Genomic DNA, 15,839 nt, shown 5'->3' with positions numbered 1-15,839 from the left:
GACCAATCAGACTGCTGCAGTTTGGATCCTATTCAACTCAGTACATAACACACACCCTCCTTGTGCAGTAAGGTTTCGCGCTGAGAGGGGAGGCGCAGACTGGGCATCAAGAAATTACTTTGCTGGGGAAAGTTTAAGCCCCGCCCACTCATGGATTCTGCCAGTGAATGAGTCAGCCACGGGAGAGTGGTGCTCTGGGCAGATAAAGTTTATTTTGCATCAAAAGCAAGGCTTCACAGCCGAGCAGGGAGGTATTTGCCTGCTTGCACTCGGGTAACCCATTGGAAACCTAACAATCAGGTTTCAGGTTTAGTTGGGGGGATGGAAATTGTCCCATGGGGTGACTTTCACTGGGACAGGGAGAGCATGACCCTGTTGACTCTTTTAGATCTCAGCAGCTCCCATTATCACTGTCCATGGTGCCCTTCTGGCGAAACTATTCAATGTGGGTGTTGTAGGCATCAATGTATCTAGGCATGGAATCATCCCTAGCATGTTAAAAACTTATTAAAAAGAGTTTTCCTGATACCCAAGGCAGATATTTAAATCTTCTCACTGTAAGCTTTCTATGTGAGCCAGACTTTCTCAGGCAAACATTTCTTTAAATAACCAAATAGCAGCTTTTTTTCTCATTACACGCATTACATCATGAACATTATATTAATATGGCAACCCTTTTTAAAAAAGAAAATGCTCTCTTTTAGCTCGAAACAGCAAGCTGCTTCACTTACTGGTGCAGAGTTGTCCCTTGGCCCTCTCGATCGAACCATTCTTCCCAGTACCTCTATCCCATCAGAAGTAATATTGCCTGCTGCATTGATCATCTTCTCACCCACTTGTTTGCAATCAATCACAACTTTAGCTGTAGTTTTGCTGATGACAACATGCAACTGAGGGAAGAAAATTATGTGTTTAATACCAGAAAAAAAAAATGAAAAGAAAGAAAGCCCAGGAAAATACATATAGGGTTTTTAAAAAAATCAATAACAGATTCACCTGCTAATTTCCCATTCTAGCACTACTTTCGGTAGGGACAAAGCAAAACCAGAAAAAAGTATTCAGAATATTATCACTTATTTTTACATGATATCATCCTTCCCCCCCCCCCCAAATGTCTCAGCAAATCTCACCTTATGGAAACTTCCATAAAATATTTTCTTTATATCGGGGCCTTCAAAAGTGACGGTCTGGAATTCACCTTTGTAGTCGTAATTGAAGAAAGTCAACGTTTTGCCACCATCTGTGGAGCGTGAGACAGAACACGTTTCAGAGATATATGCTTACAGTGTTTTTTAAAGGAGGAACATCAACTTAGATACCTTTGAGTAATTTATTTTCTTTAAAGGCTTCATCAAAATGATAAAATAGAAATAGGTTCTCATAAAAGGGTGTGGGAACAATGTACAGGGGTACAAGTTATAACTTTATTTTGGGGTGTGGCAAGGAAATCAGTGATGACTTCCTTCATCGCCTTGAATGGGAAGGCAGAATATAAACAAACCAAATCAATCAATCAAGGTCCGAGATAAAGACACAATGAACATACTATCCAAAATAACTCCAACCAGTGGCTCATATTCTTCGTTCAGAATCTCCCAGAGAGCAAACGGTTCCTCGGGCGTTTCAGGGAGTATACGGAAGAGAAACGTAATGGTATAATCTGAAGGAAGTCCCTCTGGGTGTAGATATCTGTAAAAGGAAAATAAGGCTCCAGAAACTGATGTCATCACAGGAAATGGGATCCTGAAAGCATACCTCCCCCCCCACGCCCCAGTAGTAATTGCTCCTGTCTTCTTGAATTAGCACTTCTGAGGCAAAAGGAAAGAACCAAAGAGCACTAATTTCAAACTGCTGCTTTTTTTTAACTGTTAGGTTTGTTGTTAATTTTTGTGGTTTATATCTTTTATTTGAAAGCTGCCTTATGTCTGATTTTATTATATGACGATTCATGCATGCATACGTACATATGTATACACTCAACATGTACATTAAAGGTAAAGGGGACCCCTGACCATTAGGTCCAGTCGTGACCTACTCTGGGGTTGCAGCACTCATCTCGCTTTATTGGCTGATGAAGCGGCGTTTGTCCGCAGACAGCTTCCGGGTCATGTGGCCAGCGTGACTAAGCCACTTCTGGCCAACCAGAGCAGCGCACGGAAATGCCGTTTACCTTCCCGCCGGAGTGGTACCTATTTATCTACTTGCACTTTGACGTGCTTTCGAACTGCTAGGTTGGCAGGAGCTGGGACCGAGCAACGGGAGCTCACCCCGTCACGGGGATTCGAACCACCGACCTTCTGATCAGCAAGTCCTAGGCTCTGTGGTTTAACCCACAGCGCCACCCGCGTCCCTTCAACATGTACATTACCAAAAAGCAAACATAGTTCTCAATGCATTTGTGATATGGCCCTTCGCTGATCATTGGATGACAAAACCAGAAGGTTATGGGAAAGAAGACTGCTGCAGATAGGAAGTCTACTCAACTGAGCTTAGAAAGCAGTACAATGCGCTCACTGGCCTCATTCCAAAATGTTTAAACTAGGGAGCCTACAGTATTCTCAATTTTACATATAACCACCTATTTCTCCTTTAAAACTTTTAATTAAATGACCTGGAGGTCTGCCTACAGTAGACTTGCCTCTTCTAGTTAAGCCGCCCTTAAGCTGTTAGAAGATGAGTGGCCGACTGCCGCAAACTTTTTTATAATTATATTTCTGGTGTCATTTCACACATCTTGAAACTGACATGCAGAAAAGAGTCTAACCACATTGCAGCCTTCAGACTTGCTCCCGTGGGGCAATTTCATCTTTTCGGGACGACTCCAGAGGAAGTGGTTTGAGGAGGGCAGCCAAGAAGAGATGCTTAATGCCTTTGCTGAAGCGAAGCCTATGATACAGTAACCGCATTTCATAGGATTTCATTTCCTCCTCCAGTTACTTGACAGAGACCAACCAGAGAGTTACTGTGAGAGCTATCCACCTTGTGCACAACCCAAGACTCAACACCACTTAAGCGAATGAAACATCAAGCACAGCGTTGTGTCCCAGGTAGCATTTGCTGCTGTAGGGTTGAATTTGAACACATTGTGTTTCTCTGCAAGCACTGGAACACAGAATCTGAATTTCAGTGCAACTAAGCTGCACATAGGGACGCGGGTGGTGCTGTGGGTTAAACAGGCAAGGTTGGGAGAGGCTTCTGCCTGAAACCCTGGAGAGGGCTTGCCAGTCAGTGTAGACAATACTGAGCCATAGGGATCTGACTCAATATAAAGGCAGCTTTCCATGTTCCTATGTATTCCAAGATAAGTTTGAGCATTCAAAATTGACTTCTGGTATGCCAGGATATCAGGGATGCAGGTGGCGCTGTGGGTTAAACCACAGAGCCTAGGACTTGCCGATCAGAAGGTCGGCGGTTCAAATCCCTGCGACGGGGTGAGCTCCCATTTCTCAGTCCCTGCTCCTGCCAACCTAGCAGTTCAAAAGCACGTCAAAGTGCAAGTAGATAAATAGGTACCGCTCTGGTGGGAAGGTAAACTGTGTTTCCGTGCTCTGCTCTGGTTCGCCAGAAGCGGCTTAGTCATGCTGGCCACATGACCTGGAAGCTGTACGCCAGCTCCCTCAGCCAATAAAGCGAGATGAGCGTCGCAACCCCAGAGTCGGCCACGACTGGACTTAATGGTCAGGGGTCTCTTAAGGGGTACCTTAAGCTGCACACGCCTAATCAGGTACGGCCCAAACTCAGTGGCAGTAATTTGTTCTCGCATGAATAAAGCAATCTTTTGTCTTGCTCTTACCTCAGAGGTTCAGAGGATCTTTCAAGAACATGTTTTTAACAATGAATTAAACATATAAGACAGGGGAAAATGCATCTTGTGAAAGGAATAAAGACATTTCTTACTGTCTTTAACTCTCAGCTTGGGGAAGGCTGAAATAAGGGCTGTGTGCGCATTGCCGACCTGTTTTATTCCGGCTAAGCATGACTTACATTTGCAAAACAAGACTTCCGGAGGCAGCGCCATCGGCAATGGCGGATTACCTCTAGCTTTGAGGGAGTAGCTCCGCGGAAACCGGGTCTTGCCGCTACGGTGAAGTGGGGACCCCTTTGAAAATCACAGGCGGGTGAAGCCTGTGACCGTGGGACTCGGCGGGCACCTTTAACGCCACCCCAACTTGTGAGGGAACCCTGCGAGGGGCTCTGGAGTGAAATGGGGAGTCTGGCGCGGTGCTGAGAGTCAATTGCTTCTTCCGTGGAGTGAAGCCGTGCAGCTGTTGCCGGAGAGCGCTGACCTTTTTCCTGTGACAATTCGGCTACTAAACAACTACCCGTGAGTAGGTCAAGTTTAAAGATCGGGGATTAAGGGAAAAAAAGGCTTAATTTGGCACTGAAGCGGGAAGGCGTAAACAGGAAGTCCGCCTTCCGCTTTGTATACAGATCAAAGCAAAGACTGTCTAAGCTAAGACCTGGAGAGTTGCTTTAAAAAGACTCAAATCCTAACGTCAAATTAAAAGAATTCCCTCCCTGAATTGCAGGAGAGGGGAGGGAAGAGGGGAAAGTATTTTTTGCCTGCAAAAAAAAAAAAAGAAAAGAAAAGAAAAGAAAAGAAAAGAAGGAGAGAAAAGGGAATAAAGACCACCACTTAATCCTTGGGAACAGATTGCCAGGATTATTAGAACTGCTGTATTGAGAGCCGCACTATTTATGGACAATGTAACTTTTTGACAGTTAACTCTGCAAGTGAGATACTTTTTGAAGGGCTTCTTTGGACTTGAAACTGTTGCTTATTTTGTTGAAGGGGGGACTTTGGAAAAGTTGGAAAAGATACTCTATTGCATTATTATTGACTGTTACTGTGTCCCCCTAGAGGAACACTGAAATTGCTACAACTAGTTGGGGAATTTTCCATTTCTAACTAGCCAGGGAAATTTCCACTGCAAAACAAGCTTTGGCCGTGGGACTGACCTTGATTCTCAGACAAAGTGTTATGGAGGAAAAAACAACAAGATCGGGCAAGGTTAGACTGCAGCAGACCAGTGCAGCATTGCAGTAGCGCAGAGCATCTGCATCCGGCCCTCCTGCACCACAAGGGGAAGATCCTGTACAAGCTGGGTCAAAAGGAATGGCTTCTGAAGAGGGATTTACTTCAGTTTTAAGTAAAATTTATGAAACCTTGGAAAAACTAAGCAAACAAGTTACTGAAGCAACAACTAAAATTGACCAAAATACTACTAGCATTAACAACTTGGGGCAGAAGGTGAATTCAAATACAGAATCCATTGAATTACTGCTGCAAGAATCTACTTCAAATCGAAAGACAGCTGAGGAAGCAAAGGAAAAAGCAGCGGCTGTAGAGGAAAAGATAACACCGATATGTAAACAGCTTGGGGACCACCAGTCGCTTTTGTCTATGATTGAACTGAAGGAGAAACAGACTAATCTGAGGATCAGGGCGGTACCTGAACTTGAAAAAGACAGCCTAAGTGATTTTCTAACACAGGAATTTGCAGACTTTTGGAACCTGGATGATAAGCAAGATTTTAAGATAGTAAGTGCTTTTAGACTTGGAAGAGGGGGGAGAAAGAACAGGGTGAGAGACTGTTTGATTACCCTTCGATCAAAAGAGGAGAGAGACAAAATACTGAGTCTGCACTTCCAGAAGACCTTGGAAATAAACGAATCAAGAGTGGAGATATTTAAGGACATCCCGAAATATCTTTTGGACCTCAGGTCTAACTACGGAGATTTGGTGGCCCTGCTGAGAGGTAATAGAACCATTTTCAGGTGGGAATTCCCCCAAGGATACCAAAGGTATCTTTTACCTTTAAAGGGAAAAAGTTTAAAATAAGATCAGTGGAAGGTAAAGAAAAATTTCTGAGAGAACACGGAGAAGACCTGCAAAAAGAAGCTGAAGAAGAGCCAAGAGCTTTAAAACCAGGAATATTAGATATAGTACCACCACCTTTGGGATTGGACAAGCTAGAGAAAGTGATACCACCGTCAGGACAAGAGGAATTATTGGGAGCAGTTGGAGGAAAAGCAAAATAAATACACCATGTCTCTGCAACTATTAAGCTGGAACATTCATGGATTTAACTCCCCAGAGAAAAGGAGGAAAGTCTTTCATTTATTGAAAAAAGAACAATTGGACTTGATTTGTTTACAGGAAACACATGTGATAAGGCTACACAGGAAAGTATTGATTAATAAAAGATTGGGCCAAGAGTTTATTTCATCGGACAAGGTTAAAAAGAGAGGAGTAGTTATCTATGCAAAAGAGAGCCTATCACCGAAATTTGTTTTTAAAGATGATCAAGGAAGATTTGTGGCAATCGAAATTCAAACACAAGGAGAAAAAATTTTGATAGTAGGAGTATATGCACCGAATGAGGGGAAATCTGAATTTTTTAAGAAGTTGCATGAAACATTGTTAGACTATATGGATTACAACATTATTATGATGGGAGATATGAACGGAGTGGTATCTACAAACATGGACAAGTCGCAGAGACAGGTAGTTACCAAAGATGGCAGACTACCAAAAACCTTTTTTGAATTGACTGACAATATGGATTTGATTGACATTTGGAGAACTAAGAATCCCTTGGGTAGAGAGGGAACCTTCTTTTCTGAAGCCAAAATGACATGGACAAGAATTGACCAAATCTGGATAACTAGAGGACTGGCACCTAAGACTTGAAAAGTGGAGATTTGCCCTAAAACTTGCTCCGACCATAATGCTGTGAAAATGGAGATGAAATTAACACCAACCAGTTCCTTCAGATGGAGGATGAATGACACCTTGTTTAGAGATCAAGAGGTTATCAAGAAGGCCCAAAAAACCTTGAGAGACTATTTTGAGATAAATTTGAACACCACTACTGAAAAAAGAGTAATCTGGGACGCAAGTAAAGCAGTTATGAGGGGGTTTCTGATTCAACAGAATGCAATAAAGAAGAGAGCTCAAAATGAGAAAAAAGATAAAATTTTGGAAAAAATAAAAGAGGGTGAGAAGAAACTGAGAGCGAAACCAAAGTCACAAGAGATTCTGAGAGATATAAAGTTATATCAAGTGCAATATATGAAGATGACGAATCAGGAAATTGAATGGAAAATTAAACAAATGAGACAAAGGACATTTGAATCGGCTAATAAATGTGGAAAACTGTTAGCCTGGCAAATGAAAAAAAGACAAAAGCTCAATACTATTACCAATTTGGAAGTGGAAGGAAAGAACATTCAGAATCCAGTGGAAATTAGAAAATGCTTCCAGAGGTATTTTAAACAGTTATATACACAAGGGCCACAGAAAGAGTTTGATATAGACCAATTCTTAAAAACAAATGGATTACAAAAAATCTCTCAAGAAAACAAGATAATGCTGAAGTATAAAATTACAGAACAGGAGGTAGAAGGTGCCATTCAGAATATGCAGTTGGGCAAATCTCCAGGGCCAGATGGCCTAACCTCAAAATGTTATAGATCTCTGAAGGATTGGATAATTCAACCACTAAAGGAGGTTTGTAATGAAATTTTGGAGGGGGGAAAAGCGCCAGAGTTGTGGAAGGAAGCCTATATTACGCTTATACCGAAAACTGAGTCTGAAAAGACACAAATTAAGAACTACCGCCCCATATCCCTGCTTAATGTGGATTACAAAATATTTGCTGATATTTTGGCTAAAAGATTAAAAAAAGTATTAGTGGAAGAGATACATAAGGACCAAGCCAGCTTTCTCCCAGGTAGACACTTGTCTGACAACACGAGGAATATAATTAACATTTTGGAGAAGTTGCAAGTGAACATCAATACTAAAGCAGTTTTAATCTTTGTAGATGCGGCGAAAGCCTTTGATAATATTTCTTGGAGTTTTATGAAGAAAAATCTTCAGGGGTGGGGGTTGGTCAAGGGTTTGAAAATGGTATAAGTGCAATTTACTCAGAACAAAAGGCTAAATTAATAGTTAATAATGTGGTGACAGAGGAATTCAAGATAGAGAAAGGGACACGACAAGGCTGCCCAATTTCCCCATTGCTCTTTATTTCGGTCCTTGAGATTCTGCTAAATATGATTAGAAGGGACCGTCTGATTAAAGGTATACAGGTCGGAGCCAAACAATACAAATTGAAAGCTTTCGCAGATGACTTAGTATTGACGTTACAGGAGCCAGAATCTAGTACTAAAAGAGTATTAGAACTGATTCAAGAATTTGGTCATGTGGCAGGATTTAAGTTAAACAAGTTAAAAACTAAAGTTCTTGAGAAAAACTTAACACCGATTGAGAAAGAGAGGTTTCAGAAGGAGACAGGTTTAACATTGGTTAAGAAAGTAAAATACCTGGGGGTTAATATGACTGCTAAGAACTTAAACTTATTCAAAGATAACTATGAGAAATGTTGGTCAGAAGTGAAAAAGGACTTAGAAACATGGTCAAATTTGAAGCTTTCCTTGTTGGGTCGAATTGCTGTTATAAAGATGAATGTACTGCCAAGAATGTTATTTTTGTTTCAATCATTGCAAATTTTGGACAAAGTGGACTGTTTCAAGAAGTGGCAGAGAGACATTTCTAGATTTGTCTGGCAGGGCAAGAAGCCCAGAATAAAATTTAAAATACTAACTGATGCAAAGGAAAGAGGTGGATTTGCCCTGCCAGATCTTAAACTTTACTATGAATCAGCAGCATTCTGCTGGTTGAAAGAATGGCTGCTTCCTGAGAACACAGACATTTTGGATCTAGAAGGTTTTAATAATGTTTTTGGGTGGCATGCATATTTGTGGTACGACAAGGTTAAAGCACATAAAGCATTTAAAAACCATATTGTCAGGAAAGCATTGTTTAATGTCTGGATAAGATATAAAGACTTATTTGAAAATAAAACCCCAAGGTGGTTGTCACCGATGGAAGCAAAGGCTCAGAAAAAGCTCAATATGGAGGCCAAGTGGCCGAAATATTGGGAAATTTTGGAGCAAGAAGGAGACAAATTGAAATTGCAGAGTTTTGAGAAATTAAAAGACAAAGTGCGAGACTGGCTTCACTATTATCAAATAAGAGAGGCTTATAATTTGGACAAAAAAATTGGCTTCCAGGTAGAAAAATCAAAATTGGAAACAGAACTGCTAGATCCCAAAACAAAGATACTTTCAAGAATGTATAACTTGCTGTTAAAATGGAACACTCAGGATGAAACGGTTAAATCTGCTATGATTAAATGGGCACAAGATGTTGGACATAACATTATGTTTGCTGACTGGGAACAGTTGTGGACCACAGGTATGAAATTTACGGCATGTAATGCCTTAAGAGAGAATATTACGAAAATGATATATAGGTGGTACATGACACCAGTCAAGCTTGCAAAAAAATATCATTTGCCTGATAATAAATGTTGGAAATGTAAAGAAAATGAAGGTACATTCTTTCACCTTTGGTGGACGTGCCCAAAGATTAAGGCTTTCTGGGAGATGATCTATAATGAAATGAAAAAGGTATTTAAATATACCTTCCTGAAGAAACCAGAGGCCTTTCTCCTGGGCATAGTTGGCCAATTGGTGCCAAAGAAGGACAGAACTTTCTTTATTTACGCAACAACAGCAGCAAGAATACTGATTGCAAAGTATTGGAAGACACAAGATTTACCCACCCTGGAAGAGTGGCAGATGAAGGTGATGGACTATATGGAATTGGCGGAAATGACTGGCAGAATCCGAGACCAGGGAGAAGAGTTGGTGGAAGAAGATTGCAAATAAAGACTATTTGCAGAAATATTATAAAATTAATGAATGTTAAAATGATGTTGGATTGAAAATAAGTGGCATTAGCAACAAGGTTAATAAGAATATGCAAAAATGGATTGATAATGGATGAAAATATATAGCTATAATATGTTAAGATATAGAGTTAAGATAAATGAAAGAGGGTAAGGATTTGCTGAATTGATTATGTAAATGGGAATACAAAAAGGGGAGGTGTGAGGAGGTCAAGGAAACAAGCAAATGAGCTTAAAGATATCAAAAAATGGATTTGTTTTTTAATTTTTTCCTATCTATTTGTTTTTTGTATTTTGTATTTTCTTTTTTTCTATGTATTTTTGTGTTTTTTGTATTTTTTTTCTTTTCTTTGCTTTTTTTTATTCTGTAAATCTCTGTTTTTTTTGTAAAACCCTAATAAATATCTTATTTAAAAAAAATACATTTGCAAAACAACATGGCAGGGATGGGGAAATATTTTCAGCCTGAGGGTCACAATTCCTTGTGAGAAACTTTCCAAGGTCTGTTTGCCAGTAGTGTGGGGGACCAGAGGCAAAAGTGGGCAAGGCCAAAGGCAAAAAGACCCAGGCCTGACTCTTAACCTTTGTACACTAGGCTACATTTCTGTCACACGAAGCCAGAGCTTTCTAAACCCCAAAACACACACACCCTCTCCATCCAGGCCAACAAGGGGAATTATCACAATCACGTCAAGGAAAAGGAGCCACACAAGGAGGGCGCAGAGCAAGATTTGTAAAGGGTGGGGCCTGAGGAGAGGGAGGGTGGCCTGGGGAGCAGGTGTGTCCTAGGGAGAGTTCTGAAGCTCAGATGGAAAGACCTGGAAGGCCACATTTGGGCCCAGTTCTAAGGTTCTCCACCAATGCAATTGGTCTTGGGCAGGATTCACCTAACCAGCCCTGTTTGTGGTAAGCCCTGCACAAAGACATCTGCTTGTGCAGAAAAACAACCCCACAAGGACTTTTGCGGAGAGTGGATGGTTGTGGATCATGCCCATGGTACCCGCTGGGACAGGATAATACTACTACTACTGCTGTTGCTGCTGCTGCTGCTACTATTAATTTATTTGCAACCCGCTCATCTGGCTGGGTTTCCCCAGCCACTCTGGGCTGATCCCAACAGAGTATTAAAAACACGCAAACATTAAAAACTTCCCTAAACAGGGTTGCCTTAAGATGTCTTCGAAAAGTCAGATAGTTGTTTATTTCCTTGGCATCTGATGGGAGGGTGTTCCACAGGGTGGGCGCCACTACCGAGAAGGCCCTCTGCCTGGTTCCCTGCAACCTCACTTCATGCAGGGAGGGAACCGCCAGAAGGCCCTCGGCGCTGGACCTCAGTGTCCGGGCTGAAAGAAGGGCTGGAGAGGCTCCTTCAGGGATACCAGGCTGAGGCCATTTAGGGCTTTAAAGGTCAACACCAGCATTTTGAATTGTGCTTGGAAACGTACTGGGAGCCAATGTAGGTCTTTCAGCCACATTGGGATACAGCTTCCTCCCATATGTCTCCTGCATCCCCTGAAATTGGCTCGGGTGTGGGAGCAGGAGAACGCAGAGAACAGTGAACAGGGGGAGGGGAGGGGAATATTCCATCTGGCAAGCACAAATCATTGTGCAGACAGAACAATTGGAAGTGTGCCATGCTGAACCCACCCTGTAAGTTCCCACTTCTTCCAGCACCGAATGCCACGTTACAATCTGTGCTCTCCCACAAGCCTTGCCGTTTCTAATCACCACCATTTTCAGAATCCACACATGGGTTGAGTTAGCTTTATCTCTCCACTTAAGCAGCGTGCTTCCCTTCCCAAGTTAAATCCTGCTCTTGGACTCAACTTTCTCTGAAACTCAATATGCTCCTCTCTCGTGTTTTCAGCACTCAGCCCTCATGCCAGAGTGTGACATATGACGAGGGGTTTTAATGAATACAGATATATATATATATATTAAGGGGCAAGCACGTTGGTTTGGCCAAGGTAAAGATTAATACTGGTAACATTCCAGAGGCAGTCTGGGCAGACTTGCGTTACAGGAGAGATGCTTACTGTAAATGTTTGGAAGGAGAGTTCTGCCCACGACTTCTTCTTGGGAAGCAAGCAAAAGCTTGGTTCAAGAATAATAATACCATAGCTAGATGCCCTAATTCAGACAGCTCCGAGAACAGTGCTACTCACAGACCTTCCTCTCGACCCCTTCCCCTGTCAATCAAATGACTGACAGGAGGCAGGAATGTGACATCTGGAGAACTAAGGAAATCCCCTCTCGCCAGTAGTGGGGAGAGATTGTGCCTCCCAAGCAGATTTTGGAATTGGGATACTTATTTCATAATCAACCAGGTACACTGGGGGGTGGAGAGAATTCCATAGATCTAGAGAAACTTGCACATGTGATGGGGGAAATTCTGCACATGGAAACATATTCTGTTGTGCAGAAGATCCTGCACTTGATTGTGCTCAGAGATGATAAATCTGGGAAACACTGAACATGTGAGTAAGTAACACACAAATAAGTAACTCACTGCTATTCTGCATTTTCCTGAACTGCAAGGTGCTGCAGTTTCTTCATTTCCTCTCCCCAAAAACACTGTCCTGTTTGCTTACTGAGATTGCTTCATTTGCAATCATAAAATCCCTCACCTTTTCACCAGTGAAAACATTTACTGCCTTGCCCCCAAATAACTTGAAACCTTTGCTATTTTTTGTAATGGTTAAATACCATACAGAGCTTCTGAGGCGGGCCCAAAATAGATATTTTGCTACCTGAGGCAGAAACTCAAATGTCACTCTCTGTTACTCCAGAGGGTCTTCCAATCACTCAGAGCAGATTTTGGGGGTGCACAGTGAGGCTGCAGAGGGAGGAGAGGAATGAAAAGCCCCATGGGATCTCACTCACAATTTGTCACCCAAAATCTGAGCTTGAGGTAGATTGCCTGTCTTGCCTAATGGTAGGGCCCGCTCTTACAAATCCAGTATTCAGATGCAGATTTAGAAAATGTTGCTATGGTTTAGCTTCCATGAGCTTTGGCTACAATTACACCAACATATTTTAAGAATACATCTAGAGTTCATACTTGGTTGGCTGGGAAACCAAAGCATCCTTATGCAGTCTGTAGCAGGAGTAGGCATTAAATGTTCCAGGCTCCATAGAAACCCCTTCCACAGTTGCAAACTCTTTTTCCACCAAACCAAACATCTCCATCATTTTGAATCCTGAAAAACATAAGACGTGTCACTGACTTCTCTTAATGTGGTTTGGGAGTGAAAATGACTGAAGATTTATACCACCGCTAAGTTTACTAGCATGGGCACATTTCCCTGGGAACTTTCAAATCACAAAACCCTATAAAATAATGTAAGAAGGTGGTTGTCAACTTGCTCAAGTGTCGTATGTTTTAATGGTGCTTGAAAGGAAAAGTGGAAAAGGTTGTCAGCTAAAAGAGATTGACGTTGCATGGTGCTGAGTCAGGCCATTGGTTCAATTAGCACAGTACTAAATTCTCCTCCAGCTGAAAGCTGCTGAACAAAATGGCAGGAATTGGCGGCGGCGGCATCCATCTGTCTTGAGAGACAATGGAGTGTGCCTCCAGGGGACGAAGTCAAACCACTGCATTAGAAGCACTGAAGTGACTTTCTAAGGTATATTTGTCTGGGCGGCATGTATGGAGGTCCTGGGCAGCCTAGATGACAAGACCCCTCTCCCAGCCTCACTGATGCGGTCCAAAGGGAGGCGAGCAATACATTTGGCACCAGCTTGGCTTAAGGAGTTGTTGGAGGGAGGTGTACAAGGCATCTGACAGGAATTAAAACTTTTGAAATCCAAAGCATGAGCTCTAGAGAATGCATATTTATTTATACTGCTGTAAGTTGAGCAGCAGCAGCAGAAAACCCATGGGAAAAAAATAGATTTGCAATAGAATCATTATGGCCTTTCATAGCTTGGGTTCTTCAATGGGGTTTGTGCATAAGAGGCCAGCTTGGCCCTGAGAATGAAGTATTTAGGTTGGAGACTTTGTTCCAAGGTGCTTAGTCTTCCCGAACTCTCCTATGTGACCTTGACCAATCATTGACTGTATTCGGTGTAATGATAAACTATAGTTTATTGGTACCGGAATGAGTCTCATGCTCACATTCTCTCCCTTCCCTGCTCCTGCAGTGTAGCTCTAAAAGGGTTGGAAGATTTCGGTTCCGTCTTCAATTAGCCCCAGTTTAGTATTACATCTGAACCCTGACTGTGACTACTGTTGACTATGATTTATTGAAAGAAGACAGCTTCAAAGTTGGCTTGTTTCAGCAAACTATAGTTAAAACTAACCACCAGTTTGATCAGTATTGGACACGGCGCTAAATTGCAACTAGTCGAACGTAGAAGCAAAAGCTTCTGATCTCCTCAAGCCCTTGCCAAAGGGGAATAGAGGAGAGAGGAGAACATGAGCCCAAGGTTTGCCCAGACACGTTCAGGCAACCATCAGCCATAAATCATTACTTCCAATGAAGCTGCTGTCTCTTATTATCTGAGCCCAGCAGTAATTTCCTAACTAGATTGGTTGCAAGCTGAAGTCCTGTAGTGTGTGTGTGTGTGTGTGTGTGTGTGTGTGTGTGTGTGTGATGCCATGAATGATTGACACGGCCCTGGCAGAGTGTGCCAGTCTCATTATGTGACTACCCCTTTTAACAGTTGAACAATAAACCTTTCCAGAGCAGTAGTATTTTTAATGTATTTTTTTATTTGTGGTGGAAGCTGCCCAGAGTGGCTGAGGAAACCCAGCCAGATAGGCGGGGTATAAATAATAAATTATTATTAAATTTGTTATGTACTGAGCTGAATCCTAGAACAAAAGGATCCGGAATACAGCAGTCTGATTGGTTTGCAAGAGCCACCCAATCCAGCTCCAGATGGAAGTGAATCAGCTACCTGATTGGCCTGCAGGAGCAGCCAATCAGGCTTCTGAAGGAGGTGAATCCGCAACCTGATTGGCCTACAGAAGCAGCCCGGAATTAGCCAATCACGTGGGGCCCATTGTGTAAATAATGTATATATAGCTAGACGTTTTGGGGAAAGTTCCATTCTTTGCTACTATGAGCTCAATAAAGAGCATGAAATTCACACTCGACTCCGAGTATATTTCAAAATTATTAGTAGTAGGCATGTCAGTTAGGGAAGTATCTGCAAATGAGAAATATAATCCTTTAAACAACTAACAGAAGATGAAGAGTCTGAGGGAGTGTTAGGGAAGCAGATACAGCAAGGTCTGCTCCAGTCAGTCTCTCCCCATTCCCAATTTCACATGTTTAAATTTGTGCTTTAAACTTATAAGCCACCTTGGGTGCCTTGGCAGGAAGGCAATATAGAAATGTAAATGAAAGAAGGAAGAAGGAATATATGGAAATACTATACCTGCTAGGCTGTTGCCATCTTTATAAACTAATGGGCAAGCTGCAAAAAGGAAGAAGAGAATATCTTTAAGCCTTGAAAAAGAGGGGGAAAAATTGTTGGCTACACAACATATTTCTAAATGGAAACCAAAATCTGTGCTATGAGATCAATAGACACCAGGACCTTGATGTGTAGTTTGGCACTGTAAGAACACATGCGTGCAGACACAAAACAAAACCCCCGATGAACATCTAACCTCCAGTAAACAATGATAGTTTTACACTGTTGGTCTGTGTGTGTGGTTTGGGAGCTGCACGGCCAGGGAAAAAACAATGCTATCCAGGGTTGTAAAGACTGCAGAGAGAATAATTGGGTGCACTCTTCCCACCTTAGATCTAATCTATGCTTCCAGGTGCCATAAGAAAGCGGCAGAGATAGCTCAGGATAGTACGCACCCCGGAAATGATCTCTTTCAGCTTCTGCCTTCTGGAAGAAGGTATAGGGTTATAAAGGCCAGGACTAGCCGTCTGAGAAACAGTTTCTACACAAATGCAATTCTGGTTCTAAACATAGCATAGTATAGTGTATTTTATAGTATAGTATAGTATAGTATAGTATAGTATAGTATAGTATAGTATAGTATAGTGTATTTTAAAATGGGGTTTCAGAGTTTTTAGGGGTTTTTATAATATAGTATTGTGTATTTTAAAATGG

General features: G+C 41.9%; 1 protein-coding gene across 6 annotated transcripts in view; it reads right to left on the bottom strand.

Moving 5' to 3' along the window:
- COL14A1 (collagen type XIV alpha 1 chain) overlaps positions 1–15,839 on the bottom strand; it is a 150,593-nt gene that overhangs the window by 41,865 nt on the left and 92,889 nt on the right. For all 6 annotated transcript variants that reach the window (XM_083621799.1, XM_083621800.1, XM_083621801.1 and 3 more), the window contains 5 exons: positions 15,147–15,185; positions 12,823–12,961; positions 1,547–1,689; positions 1,131–1,240; positions 732–890 (listed from right to left, as the gene is read on the bottom strand). In XM_083621799.1, the coding sequence (XP_083477925.1) occupies positions 732–890; positions 1,131–1,240; positions 1,547–1,689; positions 12,823–12,961; positions 15,147–15,185 (590 nt within the window). The remainder of the gene's footprint in view (positions 1–731; positions 891–1,130; positions 1,241–1,546; positions 1,690–12,822; positions 12,962–15,146; positions 15,186–15,839) is intronic.

The sequence above is a fragment of the Podarcis filfolensis genome (genome assembly GCF_964270895.1).
Source record: "Podarcis filfolensis genome assembly, chromosome: 7".
Classification (NCBI taxonomy): Eukaryota; Metazoa; Chordata; class Lepidosauria; order Squamata; family Lacertidae; genus Podarcis; species Podarcis filfolensis.
Note: the sequence above shows the minus strand (reverse complement) of the source record. Positions and strands in the feature narration are given on the sequence as shown.